The sequence below is a fragment of the Salvelinus fontinalis genome, chromosome 16, assembly GCF_029448725.1.
Source record: "Salvelinus fontinalis isolate EN_2023a chromosome 16, ASM2944872v1, whole genome shotgun sequence".
NCBI classification, from domain to species: domain Eukaryota; kingdom Metazoa; phylum Chordata; class Actinopteri; order Salmoniformes; family Salmonidae; genus Salvelinus; species Salvelinus fontinalis.
In genome coordinates this window covers 18,882,355-18,903,207 of record NC_074680.1, presented here as the reverse complement: position 1 = coordinate 18,903,207, position 20,853 = coordinate 18,882,355, and the positions used below count along the sequence as shown (strand labels likewise).

The 20,853-nt window shown below is 41.6% G+C and overlaps 1 protein-coding gene across 1 annotated transcript; it reads right to left on the bottom strand.

Annotated features, from left to right (window-relative positions):
• Positions 1-818: 818 nt before the first annotated feature.
• On the bottom strand, positions 819-3,517 carry LOC129812778 (insulinoma-associated protein 1b-like). Its single transcript, XM_055864635.1, has one exon. The coding sequence runs from the start codon at positions 3,140-3,142 to the stop codon at positions 1,727-1,729; it is 1,416 nt and encodes a 471-aa protein (XP_055720610.1). The 5' UTR covers positions 3,143-3,517; the 3' UTR covers positions 819-1,726.
• Between the last annotated feature and the right edge of the window lie 17,336 nt (positions 3,518-20,853).

Here is a 20,853-nt window from a genome sequence, read left to right as displayed (position 1 = left end):
ATGACTGGAAGCTAAGTGCTCTCTGTCTCTTCTTTATAGGAACCAAAACCAGGCTTGAATCATCATATCAATAATACACTGACAATCAATTTAGGGTATCTTTTCCGTTGCCTAGAAAAAAATGCTGGCATCGGATGCAATCACAGTTAAATGAAACCTGAAAGGGTCTAAGAGGAATTAGGTTGGTTTGTTTAGAGGAGTACAATCCTTGAAAAGTCTCTGTTTGACATCAGTCACATCATTGTAGAAATGATGCATCTGTAGTGAATGTGCCTGCATCATGGCTTGAGTATCCATGGTAATTAGGCTATTATACATCCTTTACTAATTACCCACTTGAGTATGCTTCATCTATGTTTTGTTTTGAGCTTTCACGTAGCCTGAAAATTCATACAAATAGCCAAATGAATGTTGTGAAGCTGAGAGAAATAATATATGATATTTTGTTGTGTAGGCGAAGTCCAGTGGAGAAATTGAAAGAATAAGAATGATTTTCAAGACAACTTTTTCCCCATATGCACCCATTTCCCAATAGCCTACCATTTAGAATTATTCGGCTGAAGATTGTGTCTCTTGAGTTGCTACCCAGATGGATTTCCATATAATATCATTTACACAACAAAAATGTTATTGTTTTGTTTTTCTAAAGGACAAATCATTATTTCTGACATCCATTTGAATGAATACTTCCCTGTAGGTCTGTTTATTTTCTTGTTGATATGACTCGAAGTCAGGGAGGGAAAGCAGACCTGGGTGATGTAGGACTAGTATTATTCAAGACCGTTTGTGTCAATGTCAAACTATAGCTAAATAAATGGTTTCATTTTGAAAATATTTTTTTTATTTCGATGGATAGATAGATGACAACAGTGTACACATACAATCAGAGCGCTATAAAAGCCAACATTTAAGAAAATAAAAATGTTCATAGAAAAAGATTGCATCTAAGATAAGAGCTTTACGTTTTACAAGAGCTGTGGAGATTGAAGATTTAGACCGGTCCACGACAATTAGCACAACTCCTAATTTTGACAAAACATTTGGCTACCACATGTGAACTGCCAGAATGACACAGAATAATCACACAACACAACAATAAATTACAGAATAGAATTGCAAATAGAATAAATAAATAAATAAATAAATACAAGTATTATGACGAAACAATATTGCAACATTTAATAATAAAATATGTGCCAGCATTCAAAATTAAAACAATCATTATGTTGACTTTTTTAAGGCAGTTGTACAGCAGACTTTAGATGTGTTTAGGCTATATTCTAAAGGCATTTGTGGTTCTACTAAAAGGGAATGATTCGATATTTGTACGTTTTTAAGACAAAGTTGATAAGTCTGTCCTGTGATTCATAAGTTAGCATAAAGCTTAATGAAACAGAAATTCACAGTCTGTGAATTAAAAGGCTTTTATGAGGGAAAATGAAACAGTTCTTAGGTCTAGAAGCTATTAGGCTACTTGAGCACGTGTGCAGCTGTCCTAGGAAAATACCTTTAACAGTCAAACTAACACTTTATGTTCTTTCAATAAACTATTTGAGAGAAATCTCAAAATATATGCCTATTTTTTATTTCAAGAAATAGATAAGCATTCAATAACCATCTGATTGGCATGGATAGGACAGCTCTCATCGAACACACAATCTAAACATCAAGTTGCCTGTCTTTCAGTAGTGTAGGCAATTAACTTGTTTTCCAACTCTCCCTTTGCTCAGCAAGCGGGGCGCACGGGCATTTGAAGCAGGATCACCTGCCTATTTTCCGACGGATGACATTTGTTGATGTGCCTCGTGAGTCCGGGTGAGCTGTAGAAAGTGGCAGAGCAGTACTTGCAGGAATACACCTGGGAGGAGTGCATGAGACGCAGGTGTCTCTCCTGGCTGGCCCTGTTGGGGAAATTCTCCCCGCAAACGGGGCAGAGAAGGCAGTCCACGGGGCTTAGATTCAGGGGACTTTGGTTTGTATTTTCCTCTGAGGATAAGGACACTGGCACCTGCTCTTCCACTCTGTCGCTGTTTTGAAACGCGTGGTCCTCGAACATTTTATTCTGCAAGGCTTGGTGTCCCAGGATGTGTTTTCTTAGGTATGCTTGGCGCTTAAACCTCTTCCCACAGTATTGGCAGTTGTATAAACCGTCTTCTGAGCCCGATTCAGACATACCCGGGCTGGGGGTGTCTCTGTCACTCAGAAGCTCGATTCTTGGGTCTTTGGCTTCCTCTGGGGTGGACTTGACACCGGGGGGAATTTTGGCGATTTCAGATTTGATGCTCGGGGTAGATGGTATCCCGGCTGCACTCTGCGCTCTCGGTTTGTGCCAGCGCCGGTGAGAGGCGAGGTTAGCCGGGCAGCTGAACATCTTATCACACTCAGGACACCTGTACTCAACTCTCACTATCCTAGAGCACTTGTGCTGGGCCAAAGAAAATGGATCAGCGTATGCTTCCTTACACAATTGACAGACAAACTCTCCTAAAGGCTTCCCACCTGCCGACGTCTGCGTTCTGGGTTTAAAGTCGACAGGAGCCTCTTTGATTTTCAGACCAAGTACCGGAGACGTTGTCATTTCGTCTTCAAAATTCAGTTTTCTGATGGCTTTGGGTTTTTTGGAGGCAGGTTTGCTCTTGCGCTCAGTGTCGGATGCGGCCCTCTTAGTACCGCCCCTGATGGCTGTAGCAGGGATCCTGCTGGTGGTGCCGCTGCGGTTGCTGTTGCTAGTGCCTATTTTCAAATCCACGGGGGCGAACAGGAGATCTAAACTGCTGAGGGAGGCAGGTGTCGGGAATGATTCAGCAGAAATTGGCGAACCTAGATTAAAACTTCTTTCGTAATATCTCCTCTCGTGGTCCTTGCTGATGGGCCTGGTGGGGCTGTAGAGGGCTTGGTACACAGCCTCTTGGTCTCCAAACTGAACCCCTTTAGCATCCAGACTGGGGACCGGGGCGTCTGCTGTGATGTCTGGTGATGGAGCTGCGCGGTCCGGACTGGACGCAATAGAGACAGGGGGAGATGAGTCCACCTGACTCTGAAAGGCTGGGATGTGATGCTCCTGCTCATATTCATCTGTACGAGTCCTGTAGGAAACATGTGCTGATTTCTTGTTTCTTTTTACCAGGAATCCTTTGGGCATCTTTGCGAATGATAGAAAGGCACTTTGGAGAGGTGGGCGAAGGCTCGGATGATATCCAGGTTTGTGAAATTACAGTCACGCCAGGAGCCTCGGTTGCTAACTTATATTTTCGCTAAGCTATTGATCTCTGTGTTGCTGAAATGTTTTCGTCTCCAAGGCATAGCTGCACTCTTTTTATGCCAGAATGATGCTATTGTTCTCGCCCCTTGTTGCCGCATCCTCAACCAATCAGACGAAACGAAGATCCCAGTGGATTTGGATGTGGGAGGGTTCAAAGCCAGCGTTTGGTGGATTTCGTTGAAGGATGTGCAGATAGCTTAGCAGATGTACTTGCGGTTTATAACATTAATGTGTGCGCTCGGCCACTCCCCGACAGAGGCACACGCCGGGCCCTCCTCCTTTTACGGTTTGATGGTTCTCTATACAAATACACACGTGCCACGGCTTTGTGCCTCTCCTTTGGGGGCCACGGAGCTGCCAAAGGGAAATGTCCGTCACTGCCACAATCATCAGAATTGTGAATTAAGACGGGGACTGGACTGGAGAGGGGTCCGGTTGAGAAGGCAACAAAGACGTCGCAAGGGGTTATTTGCATTACTAGAATAAAAGACAACAAAATGAAAATCTAAAAACTAGAGCAGCAAGTGATGTCAGTGGCGATAGTAAAGCAATGGCACACACGTGGCTATTGTGGTTTAATGGGACTTTTCCCCAGTCAAAAGCAAGCTTTACGCACGAACCTCCAACAATATAACAACATGTGACATTGATATAAGGCCCAGTCTTCGAAAATTCGATAAGCAGTGTTATTATTTTACACAAACAAGGCAAGACTTCTTGAAAATAAACATTATTTGGTACGAATGTATTTATTTGGGCACGCGTCTGTCTCGGCAGTTTAACTGGAGTTATACATCAGACATCTCACTATAAGTAATAAGAAGGGTTCTGGTCATGGTACACAATAGCCACGGGAACGTCTGCCCACGCTGGATCTCCCGTTTTTGTTTGAAAAGCAAATTGACCCCTTCACTGTGAAATAGGACTCACCGCCAATCTGTCCTAGAGATAGGCGCGTGCTGTGTGTAATCACTGCCCGAGCGCGCCCAGTGTTGCTCTGTATGGAATGTGATATGGATGTCATGTGCAACGATTTAAAAAAAATTATGTCTCTAAAAATATCATTTTATAAACTGTTCTTGTTTGATAAGGTTACGTTCTTGTTGGAAAAATATCCATACATCTGTATCTTAGTATTATTCATTTTGTGAAATATTAGTTGGTTTTCAAAGTTTTACTCTGAAGTTTACATTTGGAATTAATATATCGTCTACCTTCTTCAAATCAAGATTGGTTTGATGTTTTTAATTTAGGCACTTTAAGTTGCATGTAGGCTATTATAAAACACTTTCAGACAATCAGAAAGTCTTGCATGGTTCAATTCTTTGAAAATGTATTTACAAAGGATATGTAAATTGAGCATTTTCATACTGTGTTTTGTAGTCAGGGTTATTTCTGATAATTTATTGTCAGTTTTGTGCATACATTACCTTTAAATGTAGGCCTATACAATTTTACAGCCATCAAGTTTAGAGAGTACGCTATATGCTTACAAGGTCGATCATCTACGATTATTTTTGTCTAGTGGGCCTAGAGTTATGGTTGCCTGCGTTTTATAATAATATCTTCAGATGAGCGTGCATGCGTCACTTGGCAGAGCGTGCTCTCTTTTTCTCTGCGTGGGGAAGCAAGGCAAGAATAATCGGGTAGGCCTATTGTTCTCCTGATTTGCATAAAGCTGCTGTATGACCAAGTCAAATAATTACACCATCCTTAGTTGAAACATGCGCCTTTTGAATGGGTGGCTCTGTTCTGATGCGCTTTCGCTTGTTTGAATGAAAACCGTTAGCTTTGTGCAATTCACATTTTGTCTCTCTTAAATTATACATATATAGCAACGTCTTTCTACCTTTAACTTTTCACATTAACAAGTTTAAAACGAGTTTTCTCCCCTTATCAGGCCATAGTGTTATAAAAATGTGAAATAGTCAACAAATATATAGGTCTAGGCTAAAGGCCAGTCACATTATAGGCTCACGTAGGCCTACAACCGTTCATGAATCTGCCCTTATACAGTTGAAGTCGGAAGTTTACATACACCTTAGCCAAATACATTTCAACTCAGTTTTTCACAATTGCTGACATTTAAACATTCCCTGTCTTAGGTCAATTAGGATCACCGCTTTTTTTAGAATGTGAAATGTCAGAATACTAGTAGAGAGAATGATTTATTTCAGCTTTTATTTCTTTCATCACATTCCCAGTGGGTCAGAAGTTTACATACACTCAATTATTATTTGGTAGCATTGCCTTTAAATTGTTTAACTTGGGACAAACGTTTTGGGTAGCCTTCCACAAGCTTCCCACAATAAGTTGGGTGAATTTTGGCCTATTCCTCCTGACAGAGCAAGTGTAACTCAGTCAGGTTTGTAGGCCTCCTTGCTCGCACACGCTTTTTCAGTTCTGCCCATACATTTTCTATGGGATTTAGGTCAGGGCTTTGTGATGGCCACTCCAATACCTTGACTTTGTTGTCCTTAAGCCATTTTGCCACAACTTTGGAAGTATGCTTGGGGTCATTGTCCATTTGGAAGACCCATTTGCGACCAAGCTTTAACTTCCTGACTGATGTCTTGAGATGTTGCTTCAATATATCCACATCATTTTCCTCCCTCATGATGCCATCTATTTTGTGAAGTGCACCAGTCCCTCCGGCAGCAAAGCATACCCACAACATGATGCTGCCACCCATGTGCTTCACGGTTGGGATGGTGTTCTTCAGCTTGCAAGCATCCCCCTTTCTCCTCCAAACATAACGATGGTCATTATGGCCAAACAGTTCTATTTTTCTTTCATCAGACCAGAGGACATTTCTCCAAAAAGTACGATCTTTGTCCCCATGTGCAGTTGCAAACCGTAGTCTGGCTTTTTTATGTCGGTTTTGGAGCCGTGGCTTCTTCCTTGCTGAGCGGCCTTTCAGGTTATGTCGATATAGGACTTGTTTTACTTTGGATATAGATACTTTTGTACCTGTTTCCTCCAGCATCTTCACAGGGTCCATTGCAGTTGTTCTGAGATTGATTTACACTTTTCGCACCAAAGTATGTTGATCTCTAGGAGACAGAACACTTCTCCTTCCTGAGCGGTATGATGGCTGCGTGGTCCCATGGTGTTTATACTTGCGTACTATAATTTGTACAGATGAACGTGGTACCTTCAGGTGTTTGGAAATTGCTCCCAATGATGAACAAGACTTGTGGAGGTCTACAATTTGTTTTCTGAGGTCTTGGCTGATTTATTTTGATTTTCCCATGATGTCAAGCAAAGAGATACTGAGTTTGAAGGTAGGCCTTGAAATACATCCACAGGTACACCTCCAATTGACTCAAATGATGTCAATTAGCCTATCAGAAGCTTCTAAAGCCTTGACATAATTTTCAGAAATTTTCCAAGCTGTTTAAAGGCACAGTCAACTTAGTGTATGTCAACTTCTGATCCACTGGAATTGTGATACAGTGAATTATAAGTTAAATAATCTGTCTGTAAACAATTGTTGGAAAAATTACTTGTGTCATGCACAAAATAGATGCCCTAACTGACTTGCCAAAACTATAGTTTGTTAACAAGACATTTCTGGCATGGTTGAAAAACGAGTTTTAATGACTCCAACCTAAGTGTACGACTTCAACTGTATATATTTTGGCTATAGTCCGTGTTTGTTCGACAAAGTTTTTGCTGGCAGTTATATTATTCGTGGTTCGTGGAGCTACACGCTTTGATGACATTTTAAGCAGTTCCTCTCTCCCCCGTGATAATTTCTAAGAGCGCGTGGGCCGGTATGTAGGGGTTTCAGCGGATGCATGTGCGTGTTTGCTCAGTGGCGCGTGCTGCCCTGCAAGAGTGGAAGCACTGAAGGATCGGCGCATCATTAGCATACAGCTGCCTTGCCATCCATCCATAAAGTAAACTTCATCCGCCCCTAAACAGACTATATATTTGGAGCCCTGAGCCCTACGCCACAACATCACTCGACCTGGTTTAAAATTGGAACGGGGATCTTCTCTCTAAATGTCAAATAATGTTTAGTGATGTGGGGAACCATTCATATCCAGAGTTTCTGCATGTTAATGCTGCTCTTTTGATCGACTGATGTAGGCATATTTAACAAAACATAATTTCCTAATGTGCTGCAAGTGGCAACTCTTAATAAATTACACAAGAGTTAAATATCAAATATTGTATGCCACTTTTGTACAGCATAATGATACAGGCATACAGCATTTACTCATAATTAACCTCTTTCTGAGTTAATTCAATTCAGACTCAGCTCACAGTCTGCCTATTTTATTGCACCACCTACAGGTGAAATTAGGATGCAGAAATTGAAGGAAGGGGTATCACCCTGAATAACTGCTGGCTCCATTCTGGTCGAATCCTTTTGGGTTGCCAGATATGAAACAGAATTTATTTCTCTTTAAGATAAATAACACCCTCTTAGGCCTCACTCCCCCTTATCTGAGATATCTACTGCAGTCCTCATCCTCCACATACAACATCCGTTCTGCCAGACACATTCTGTTAAAGGTCCCCAAAGCACACCCATCCCTGGGTCGCTCCTCTTTTCAGTTCGCTGCAGCTAGCGACTGGAACGAGCTGCAACAAACACTCAAACTGGACAGTTTTATCTCAATCTCTTCATTCAGTCATGGACACTCTTACTGACAGTTGTGGCTGCTTTGTGTGATGTATTGTTGTCTCTACCTTATTGCCCTTTGTGCTGTTGTCTGTGCCAAATAATGTTTGTACCATGTTTTGTGCTGCTAGCATGTTGTGTTGCTACCATGCTATGGTGTTGTCTTATGTCTCTCCTTATGTAGTGTTTTGTTGTCTCTCTTGTTGTGATGTGTGTTTTGTCCTATATTTATATTATTGTTGTTTTTTATCCCAGGCTCCCGTCCCCACAGGAGGCCTTTTGCCTTTTGGTAGGCCATCATTGTAAATAAGAATTTGTTCTTAACTGACTTGCCTAGTTAAATAAAGGATAAATATAAAATAAATAAATGATCTCGAGATATCCATTTCACCTATTCCATAGCCCACTGTCTGAATCTCACCCACCCCCATCCTGTTAGAATGCTCAAAGGATGTCACTGTAATTTACGCTCATCATGACATGGGCTCCATGAATGGCATTGTCAATCAATGATTGTAATGGATGAGCTGTAGGGCTATTGGGCTTTTGTGTAATCTGCTAGGGAGAATCCATTCAGCATCAAGGACAGGGCCAGTGAGGAATCTAGATTTAATCAGGGACTGGGGGTTTCTAAGAACCAGGGCAGCAAGTCTTATAGACTTTGTCTCCTTGCAGGTGGACAACATGTCTGTCCGACATTTGACCTATTAGATCCTAAAACAATATTTAGGAAATCATTGTTTTTTTTCTACAATATTTTACGATATACAGTACCAGTCAAAAGCTTGGACACACCTACTCGTTCAAGGGTTTATCTTTATTTGTACTATTTTATACATTGTAGAATAATAGTGAAGACATCAAAACTATGAAATAACACATATGGAATCATGTAGTAACCACTTTTTTTTTTACAAATCAAAATATATTTTATATTCTTCAAAGTAGTCACCCTTTGCCTTGATGACAGATTTGCACACTTAGCATTCTCTCAACTAGCTTCACCTGGAATGCTTTTCCAACAGTCTTGAAGGAGTTCCCACATATGCTGAGCACTTGTTGGCTGTTTTTCATTCACTCTGCGGTCCAACTCATCCCATCTGATGCAGCACTCCATGACTCTCCTTCTTGGTCAAATAGCCCTTACACAGCCTGGAGGTGCGTTGGGTCTTTGTCCTGTTGAAAGACAAATGATAGTCCCACTAAGCGCAAACCAGATGGGATGGCATATCACTGCAGAATGCTGTGGTAGCCATGCTGGTTAAGTGTGCCTTGCATTCTAAATAAATCACAGACAGTGTAACCAGCAAAGCACCCCCACACCATCACACCTCCTCCTCAATGCTTCACGGTGGGAACCACACATGCGGAGGTCATCCGTTCATCTACTCTGCGTCTCACAAACACACGGCGGTTGTTACCAAAAATCTCCCATTTGGACTCATCAGACCAAAGGACAGATTTACACCGCTCTAATCTCCATTGCTTGTGTTTCTTGGCCCAAGCAAGTCTCTTCTTATTATTGGTGACCTTTAGTAGTGGTTTCTTTGCAGCAATTTGACCATTAAGGCCTGATTCACACAGTCTCCTCTGAACAGTTGATGTTGATGTGTCTGATACTTGAACTCTGTGAAGCATTTATTTGGGCTGCAATCTGAGGTGTAGTTAACTCTAATGAACTTATTCTCTGCAGCAGAGGTAAGTCTGGGTCTTCCTTTCCTGTGGCGGTCCTCATGAGAGACAGTTTCATCATAGCGCTTAATGTTTTTTGCGACTGCACTTTAAGAAACTTTTAAAGTTCTTGACATTTTCTGCGTTGACTGACCTTCATGTCTTAAAGTAATGATGGACTGTCATTTCTCTTTGCTTATTTGAGATGTTCTTGTCATAATATGGACTTGGTATTTTACCAAATAATCTTCTGTATACCACCCTTACCTTGTCACAACACAACTGATTTGCTCAAATGCATTAAGAAGAAAAGAAATTCCATAAATGTACTTTAACAAGGCACACCTGTTAATTGAAATGCATTCCAGGTGACTACCTCATGAAGCTGGTTGAGATAATGCCAAAAGTGTGCAAAGCTGTCATCAAGGTAAAGGGTGGCTACTTTGAAGAATCTAAAATGTAAAATATATTTTGATTTGTATAAAACTTTTTTGGTTACTACATGATTCCATGTGTTATTTCATAGTTTTGATGTCTTCAATATTATTCTACAATGTAGAAAATAGTAAAAATAAAGAAAAACCCTTGAATGAGTAGGTGTGTCCAAACTTTTGACTGGTACTGTACAAATATCTGAATTGTACACTGATTTCCTAAATAACACCTTCCAAATACTGAGTTTTGCCTTCAGAACATTCTCAATTTGTTGGGGCATGCTCTACAAGATGTTGAAAGCGTTCCACAGGGATGCTGGCCCATGTTGACTCCAATCAAGTTGGCTGGATGTCCGTTGAGTGGTGGACCATTCTTGATACACACAGGAAATTGTTGAGCGTGAAAAACCCAGCAGCGTTGCTGTTCTCGACACACTCAAACCAGAGCGCCTGGCACTTACTACTATACCCCGTTCAAAGGTACTTAAATATTTTGACTTGCCCATTCACCCTCAGAATGTCACACATACACAATCCATGTCTCAATTGTCAAGGCTTAAAAATCCTTCTTTAACCTCTCCTCCCCTTAGCTAGCATATGGAAATGGTTCCCTGAAACATGATGTCTCCAAGCCCTGGGGCATATTAAATTCACTCATCTGAAACTTCCGAGAGCTGCTCAGAAATCTCTCCAGTCCGTTGGTTGTGTTCCACCAGAGCCTCCTGTCACCAAGCATGCCCTGGAATGTTAAATTGTTAAACGCTAATTCACCTCAGAGCCATGGAGGTGGATAAAGTGAATGTTCTATCTGGGCTGGTTAAAATGTGATGCCCTGTCTCTCTCCTCAGTGTTCACCTCTGTCATTCCACACATTCCTTTTCTCTATTCATGAGCGAACCACAAAGAGCAAGCGGTGCGACTGCTGTGTTACAGATAATAAGGACAGCAGGCGCCAAGCTCCCCACTGCAGGTTTTCTCTCTGCTACAGCTCATTCAATTATCTGACAAGAGTTCTTTGAGACAGAGCTGCACTATGGGGGTGCAGAGAGGGAAATTGAGGTACACACGTGTGGAGACACACACACACAACCCAACCATTCTCCAAATGCATTTTGAAACAACAAACATGCACATTTTCTTCCCTGGTGGATTCTATTAACAGATCTTTACTCATGACTGTAGATGTTATTGTCTGTAGTGCGGCAGCATGGTGACATAGTGGATTTCTTTAGTTTGTTTTAACGGCTGTGTGTTTCTTTTTCTTTAAGATCAGAACGTAAGGTGATGTCCATTTACACCCCAGGTCATGAACAACCAACCATAATGACCGTAGTGACTCAATGTACAGAAATGAAACTAGAAACATCGCTCAAATGGATTATTGTATGAGGTCACCATTATCTTGATGAAACTGCTGAAGACAGAGGCATCATCAAGAAAAAGCAAGAAAGATGGCCGCTCAGAAACCTAATGAGCCACATCTTCCCTCGATTGACAAATGGAGCCCTCAGCACTTCATCTTACATTCTCTATGTTCCTGTGAACCATACATCAACCGCCATCCCCTTTCATAACCTGCCAGAGAATCAGGACACAGCTTACCTACCCCACTGAAGTTCAAATTTAAAATAGTTAAGGTAAAGTTTAAGGTTAGGGTTAGAGTTAGGGTTTGGTAAGGGTTAGGGTTTAGGGTATTTTGACCAATCACATCAGAACGCAGCCTATAAGTATGAATGTAGGCCTATTCCAATCAAATAAAATCAAATTTTATTGGTCACATACACATATTTAGCAGATGTTATTGCGGGTGTAGCAAAATGCTTGTGTTCCTAGCTCCAACAGCTCAGTAGTATCTAACAATTCTTAACAATACACACAAATCTAAAAGTAAAAGAATGGAATTAGGAAATATATAAATATTATATAGAGAAATGTCAGAGTGGCATTGACTAAAATACAGTAGAATAGAATACAGTATATACATATCAAATGAGTAAAACAGTATGTCAACATTATTAAAGTAACTAGTGTTCCATTATTAAAGTGACCAGTGATTCCATATCTATGTACATGGGGCAGCAGCCTCTAAGGTGCAGGGTTGAGTACCCGGGTTGTAGCTGGCTAGTGATGGCTAGTCATGGCCTTGAGATAGAAGCTGTTTTTCAGTCTCTCGGTTCCAGCTTTGATGTACCTGTACTGACCTCGCCTTCTGGAAAATAGCGGGGTGAACAGGCCGTGGCTCGGGTAGTTGATGTCCTTGATGATCTTTTTGGCCTTCCTGTGACATCGGGTGCTGTAGGTATCCTGGAGGGCAGGCAGTGTGCCCCCGGTGATGCATTGGACAGACTGCACCACCCTCTGGAGAACCCTGTGGCATATTCACCTGTGCCTTGTTTGCAATGTTTTGATCGATATCAGAAACTGTTGGTATTAGTTTGTGTTTTGGCCTGAGACACCCACCAAGCTGTTAAAGGCTAGCGTAAAGGATGTCACTTCAGAACCCTCTGGATGGAGAGCGGCACTGTGGTAGCTGTCCATGGTGCTGTATCTTAACTCATGACTTAGAATGCGGGTAGATGGGATGAAGAAGACATGACTGGGTGTGTGTTGTAGGATAACCTGAGGTTAGTTTGTCAAATCCATTTAATTTATCCTTAGGTGATTATTAGGCTTACACTTCTTCTACTCAGAATACTTATCATTCATTTGTCATTATGATTTACAGAGGGGGAAACCCTTATATCAAAGGAGCCTAAATTACTTCTGCAGCTAAGAAACGTATGAATGTTTCATGTTAATTAAAGTTTGTACTAATGTATCAATGTGATGATTTATTCAGCTGCTTTGTCATGAATCATTTGTATATCTGTTGCAAACTTGTCATCCTTTGTTAATTCATTTATTTTTCCAGTAAGATGTTCTTCAATGCATGAGAAATAAAACAATTAGATGGAATAATTTGAGACTCAGACAGTCCTCACGTATACACAACATATACACAACATATACACACACACATAAATGACCATGTGTGATGAATTTTGAATGTCACATTTCCCAAAGCTTGTCCAGAATGGACACTCCTGATTTAGATGGCATAATTAGCATTCTTCTTTGATTATTAAATGATCCCCCTAATTAGTCACTATAATGGGGTTAATCAGACTCTGCTCATCACACTTATTATTTTCTCCCAGGAAAAAAATACTTAATTAATTCTATCAATCTTTTCATCAGCAAGGGTACCATACCTCCCTCCGAAATTAATATCATGTTGTAAATGGAAGTAAGGAGCAGGCCGGATCCAGAGAGATGAAAGATTCCTCTCATGTTAATTAAGTCCTAATTATGCAGTGGGAGTTGGGAGCCGTTTGCATAATAAACTAGATGAGATCAGTCATGGATTGGCCTGTGGAGTTGCCACGCAGACGCACCCTCTGGATGCTCCGAGCCCCCTCCAGCCCTCTACCCCTACTGCCTCCACCACCTACCCCTGTACTCCGTGACCCTGTAGAGAGGCCTGTCACGCAGCTGGGAGTGATGAAAATGTTAGCATGGAGCTTACCAGTTCAGCTAGTTGGGCTTCTGCTAGTATTAGGTAGGGTCAAAGAACCTGGAGGATATTAATAATGTACATACTGTATATATGTGTTTCAATGTATCTTGAGTGGCTTGAGGTCCTCCTTTAAAACAATGCACCATTCTGGGTACAGGGTCGTAAACCTTATTGTCCCACCTAGTCACAAACAACCTGCATGCATTTGCCAGAGGATTAAAATACCCCAATACTGCCTGCACTGGAGGCCGGCTGTGACTGAAATAAATGCTGTACCTCGTAATTGTGTGGTTAATCACTGCCATTCTGTAGTGTATGGACTTAGGTTCCTTGAGCTGATTTGCTCCATACCCTCAACAATCAAGTGTGTGATTGGAGTCCACAGTCATGCGTTGCCCTCCACAGCCGAGTGGGATTACAAAGAGTATGATTAGTTAATCAAATCAAGATCCCCCCCATTCTCTAGATTTCTGTCCTTTCTATGTTTGTGTGTACACCTTATCTAAATTGAAATTGTACTGCATTGCACTTCAGAGAGGATGAATCTGCATGTGAATGATGATAGTAGGCAACAGACAGTGGTGAATATATGATAGGATCTTTCACTCTCAATCATAGTGTTATGGCATTATCATCCTATAGTTTAACTCTGCAATTATCCATGTTATTCACAACTAAGGACTCAATCAATGGTCAAGAAAATCCAAATTTACGAGAAAAACTGCACTTCAAATGTATGTAATGATACACGACAGAAAAGTGCAATACGTGCAATACGTCAAAAGATAGGGCCATTTGTAATTTTAAGAACATCAAATAGCATGTGAAAGACACAATATGCTGGCACAGTACTCAGCTCAGGAAAATCATGTTAATTCTATTGTATTGGTGTGTACCCCTGGGGTTCAGGACAGACTGTGGCGTCCAGGAGAACAGGCAGCTATGTCAACAGATAAATGGGGTTCTGTCCGGGGCCTTCTGATATTTCCTTCCAGGGGCAGCTAACTTGACCTGAGCACCATGCCTGGGACCAGCTCTATTATCTACCAATGACAGAAGCCCATTGTGAGAGCGTCTTTACCAAGAAGATACAGGGCCGTGGATGCCCCCATCCATCTCTGTCCCGGGGGCGATTGATTGTGACGTGGGGTAGGGGGGATTCCATTCTGATGACTGATGGGAGGACCCCTTTGACTCTCAGCACATGGTGAGCAGAGGCAGGGGTATGATGAGGGGTCAGGGCAGCTGGTGGGGGTAACAGGGGTTGGATAGGGGGTGGGGGTTGCCGGTATCACAAGATCGAGGGGTGCCTGGACAAAGCACCCCAGCCAACCCCCTGAGTCTATCAGCCACCCCATCCATCACCCGCTCGCTTTGTGATTAGCCTAGTGTCTGCTAATCGTTTCATCATCAGAGAGATATAATGGTGATGACAACAGACGCAGGCTGACAGTGAGGCCCTGCTAGGAGTGTCAGTCCACGGGGCCCTAAGTGCCCGCAAGGTGCCGTATGCCAGCAGTCCAGCTGTATTAAATGTGTGTCCCTGTATGCTTTCTTCCTGGGGTTTCTAGCAACTGAGAGTCAGCACTGCGGCCACCACTGAAGGTGTATTCATGACCAGATAGGTCATACTGTATTGTGTTTGACGAGTGGTTAATGGTTACACAAGGAAGAGGCCGACATAGGTATCTATTGAGTTTGGGTATTCTGAAATGAACACCTGCCTTGTTCAGTAATAACTGCTGAACCATTGCCATGGTGTTTTTGAGTTTCCCGAGAATATACAATTTAATTGAAAATCAATTTCCATACACAACATTAGGAAAATGAAATAAAGATGATCTCTAAATGTCATTACACCTGAGCAATGTTCCAGCTTGTCTCCTCTTCGTCCTCCAGCGCTCCCAGAAATCTGCCAGCGAGAGTATGATACAAGAGTTAACCAGCGGAGAGAGGATGCCTTTGGAAGGTAGGTAAACACAGCCTGGCTCCACGGCCTGCACCAGCAGCTTAGCACCCTAATCAGCCTGAGAGGCCCTTATGAGATAACCTTGGGCGAGGCGTTTTCCCCCGACTTCATGACCAGAAGAAACTCTGGGCTCTGGTTGCAAATCAAGTGGCATTCATCTATCTCTAATAGTTGTCTATAGCTGTGATCAATGTTCCCTCTAAGCTGCGCGCATAAGAAATATCAACGCGCGCAGAGAAGCACGAGATTGAACTTCACTCAGTTTTCCCCATTAGTTAACACTATCAACATTTCCCTTTACTGTGGGAATTGTGATTGAATCAACGCAATATTAGCCACTTTCAATGCAACGTACCGAAACAAGACGAACTATGCAAGAGATGTTGTTGTAGGCAGAATGCATCGGAGTAGGATTCTATTGCATTGACAGGCATGACTCAGGGCCGTACTCTACACAGACCTGTGCGCCATAACCTATAAGAGCTGCAGTAGGCCTATAGGCAATAGACCATTTATATATGGATCTGCCATTCACTTTGAACTGGACTGTTTTTATAACATGAGCGGTCGTCAGTAGATGCACTTGTTTTGTTGTTGATCAAAGCGAGCGCTACATGTAGCAACATGTGCACATTTGTACATTTGTTAATATCCTTTGCTAGTTAGTGAGTTATTAGCCCAGTTATAGATCATTTGTAGTCAGCAATGGGGGAGGGATTGCTTCCTACAGGAGCACAAAACATGTGCATTTCTAGACATCTTTTGTAAAGTAAGTCAGGAAAATTGCTTTTTTTTGTCTTAAAGGGGCAGTGTTGTATTTTGAGACAGACTTGAATAAGCTAAGTAGCCAATAAGCAGAGGGTAGCATAATTTGTCTGATTCTCTGTAATGGAATGGGAATAATAATGTATTTTATTTTGTGAAGGGGTTTCTTAAGTCAAATAAAACAACAACATTTTCAGTCAGAGTGGATAAACATGTTTTTTTCAAAAGTCTCATTGAATCTAGGCCTATATTGAACACCACACATTGGCTGTTGTTGTTGGCTGAATGATAGAACAGCTATTTCCATCTTTTAATGTTATGGGAAGCATTTTCTCCATTGTTTTTGATGGTAAGCAACTCTGGTAGGCACTGAGATGCAGTGCCTTCGACCGCTGCGCCACTCAGTATTTGTGTGAAGGCACTGCCAAACATTGTCAGTCTATTTCTAATAACAGGAAGTTGTGCAACCTATTGAGAAGCCACCCAGCCAGGTGAGAGCAGGGTGAGGTGAGGAGCTCCAGGATGCCACAGGTAACCTGATCTGATGTTGACAGAATGGGTGCTCTAAGTCTGACTGGATACAATTCACATATGCTGCAAGCAGGGCCAACCTTAGCCTTTTGGGGGCCCTATGCAAGATTTGGTTTGGGGGACCCCCGACCTCGTGGGCAAGACATTTTAGTGGCCCCCCTCTTGATGGCGGAGAGAAACATTTTTAGTTTTAAAGTACATTTCCTGCAATTCTACACATTTTGCAATGGGCCGAGAGAAAATGTTGCAGTTTCAAAGGTAATTTCCTGAAATCCTACACATTTTGCCATGACAAGCCATGTTAATGTGATATCTGAGTGAGAGTGACTAACAAAATCAGTGAGGGCCCCCTGGCGGTCAGGGCACTTGGGCACGTGCCATTTGTGCCTGGTCGGTAATTCGGCCATGATTTCTGCAAATTTAGATAGCTGGGTAGACTAACTTACCAATAAAAAAAAATTTTTTGCTGACAGCGCTAATTGAGTGACTGTCAATGACTGACATAAGAAGAGGAAAACTGCTTATGCACAACCACATTTCAAAATTGCACCTTGTTTATTCTACTATTCTAACGCTAACCAGTAAGTTGAGACCCCTACTGAACCCCCCCAATATATTTTAGATTCTTCAAAGTAGTCACCCTTTGCCTTGATGACAGCTTTGCGCACTCTTGGCTTTCTCTCAACCAGTTTCATGAGGTAGTCGCCTGGAATGCATTTCAATTAACAGGTGTTCCTTGTTAAAAGTTCATTTGTGGAATTTCTTTCCTTTTTAATACGTTTGAGCCAATCAGTTGTGTTGTGAAAAGGTAGAGGTGGTATACAGAAGATAGCTCTATTTGGTAAAAGACCAAGTCCATATTATGGCAAGAACATCTCAAATAAGCAAAGAGAAATGACAGTCCATCATTACTTTAAGACATGAAGGTCAGTCAACAAAGAAAATGTCAAGAACTGACATTTTCTTCAAGTGCAGTCGCAAAAACCATCAAGGGCTATGATGAAACTGGCTCGCATGAGGACCGCCACAGGAAAGGAAGACCCAGAGTTACCTCTGCTGCAGAGGATAAGTTCATTAGAGTTAACTGCACCTCAGATTGCAGCCCCAAAAAATGCTTCACAGAGTTCAAGTAACAGACACATCTGTCTCCTGTTCAGAGGAATCAGGCATTCATGGTCGAATTGCTGCAAATAAACCACTACTAAAGGACACCAAGAAACACGAACAATGGACATTTGACCGGTGGAAATCTGTCCTTTGGTCTGATGAGTCAAAATGTGAGATATTTGGTTCCAACCGTTGTGTCTTTGTGAGACGCATAGTAGGTGAACGTATGATCTCCGCATGTGTGGTTCCCACCGTGAAGCATAGAGGAGGAGGTGTAATGGTGTGGGTTGCTTTTCTGGTGACACTGTCAGTGATTTATTTAGAATTCAAGTCACACTTAACCAGCATGGCTACCACAGCATTCTGCAGTGATATGCCATCCCATCTGGTTTGCGCTTAGTGGGACTATCATTGTTTTTTCAATAGGACAATGACCAAAAACACACCTCCAGACTGTGTAAGGGCTATTTGACCAAGGAGAGTGATAGAGTGTTGCATCAGATGACCTGGCCTCCACAATCACCCGACCTCAACCCAATTGAGATGGTTTGGGATGAGTTGGACCGCATAGTGAAGGAAAAGCAGCCAACAATTGCTCAGCATATGTGAGAACTCCTTCAAGACTGTTGGAAAAGCATTCCTCATGAAGCTGGTTGAAATAATGCCAAGAGCGTGTAAAGCTGTCATCAAGGCAAAGGGTGGCTACTTTGAAGAATCTCAAATATTAAATATATTTAGATTTTTTTTGGTTACTAAATGGTTCCATATGTGTTATTTCATAGTTTTGATATCTTAGTAAAAATAAAGATAAACCCTTGAATGAGTATGTGTGTCCAAACTTTTGACTGGTAATGTCTATATATATGTGTGTATATTTTGGGGGGTTGGGGCCCCCCTAGCGGCCGAGGGCCCTAGGCAACCACCTATGTCTCTTATGCCCAGGCCCGGCCCTGGCTGCAAGCTGTAGGTGATCTATTAGACAACTACAGTAATTCAGAGCTCTGAGACTCCCCTCTGTTCTCCCTTACCTGGTTGCCATGATACCACATTGCAATAATGTTTATTTACCTTATGTTCACAGTGGAGAGTTGTCTGAAACATGAATAAGGAGAATGACTGGACTCGACTGGACTGGAGGGGTATAACATAGGTTGAAACTATGGAAATAACTTGTTAGTCACCCATTTCTAATAACTATTGTATTTACTTGATTAACATAAGAGAATTTGTTATAGTTAAAGGGACAACATCCCTGCATGTTACATTTTTTTGTTTGTTCAATAGGCCTACAAATCAGTTTTTAACATCCAATCATATTCAGATTCATCAAAAAATATGATGGCTTAAATAGGAGATGGGATAAACCTTGACAAATGTCATGATCAAACTCTCTTCCCTCTCCTTCCATTATCGCTTAAACAGCACCATATGCCAAATACAGGTTAACAGGCAGAAATGTGACATCTGCTGTGTCCTGATTGGCTAATGGGGATATGATATGCTGCTCACCTGTTATCCACACACCAGTGCATGGTAAACACTCCCAGTCCGACCTGTAAGAGAGACCATCTGGCCCAGCGGATTAATACCACCTCTTTAACAATGGCGTCTGTGAAGGGAAAAGGGCAGATTGCACCACAACGGCCAATAAAAAAAAGGCTATGCATGACATTTAGCTCCTAATACAGGGCTTTAGCTCCACACAGGTTGCACTGTACTCTGTGCTCTACCAATAAAAGACAGGACATTTCAGAGAGTGCAGGTTGCTTTGTGTAAAAGTCTGTTTTAGTCAAGGATGTCATATTTTTCTTTGCGGGGATGGCGCAAGATTATACAATTAAAGGCAGTGATGATTCTCATGTTGCTTTCAAGTGAACTTCAGGTGATCTAATAGCCAATAGGTTTTGTTACAAAGGGTGAATGTTATTATAATCTTAAATTGGGGTTGACCCATTCTGAAAAGAATTAGGTACAATAAAGTCAAAAAGTACTTTTTGGGATAAATTACATGCATTTACAGTGTGTGGTTTGTTGATAACTGAACGGTGAATATTGTGGTCCTATAGGTGGATTGTATGTCAAATAAATGCATGTGGAATTTTACCATGAAGACTTGTCAAGATGTTGCTTTTGCAGAACAGTGCCCTCTTGTGTTAGATTTTTCTACTTCAGAAGAAGAAAGTCTGTCCAAAAATCAGCTAAGAGAGCAAATTGCATTATAGCCTTGACATTTGTATTTGTGAGCTGCTAAGGTGGGAAGGAGAAATGTTTGAATTAACATCCTTGTGGGTTGCAATACTCTCCAATAAATTGATGTTCTCTGTTATTTTCTTGTATTTGTGAAGTCAGTATAGTTTTCGTTGTCATAAAATAGATTAGTACTTAAAACCATGGGCTGGTTGCCCAGACACAGGTGAAAAGTTCTGGACTAAAAACAGAATATCCAGTGCTTTTTAGATGAAATACTAGGCCTAATCTGTGTCCAGGAAACCAGTCCTATGTGTTTTTGAAGTCTGTATCTCCACTCCAAACATGTTAAGTGATGCAGGGGCTGTGTCCCAAATGGTATCCGGGATTCCCCATGTAGTGCATTACTTTTGAACAGAGCCCTATGGGACTTCTATGTATCGTGGGATTTTTAATTATACTCTTTATAGCTAGATTGCAAAATGAAGACAAATCTCTGGCACAATTAAGAAAAAATAATGTACATTTTTTAAATGAAGATACAGATCTATTGAGCAGGGCTGTAGCGTGGAAATGTCACCTTTCTTTCAGATGTTCTCAAATGATAAGCACGTTTCTGTGTACTGATGAAATAACTGATAGACTCATAGCTTCTTTCAGGAAACTCAACCACAGCTTCCTGTCTTATTCAACCACAGCTTCCTGTCTTATTCCAGCTAACTTATGGCAGGAATTAAT

Excerpts from the sequence above, each read along its gene's own strand:
- LOC129812778 (XM_055864635.1), bottom strand. The coding sequence starts at position 3,142 with ATGCCCAAAGGATTCCTGGTAAAAAGAAACAAGAAATCAGCACATGTT.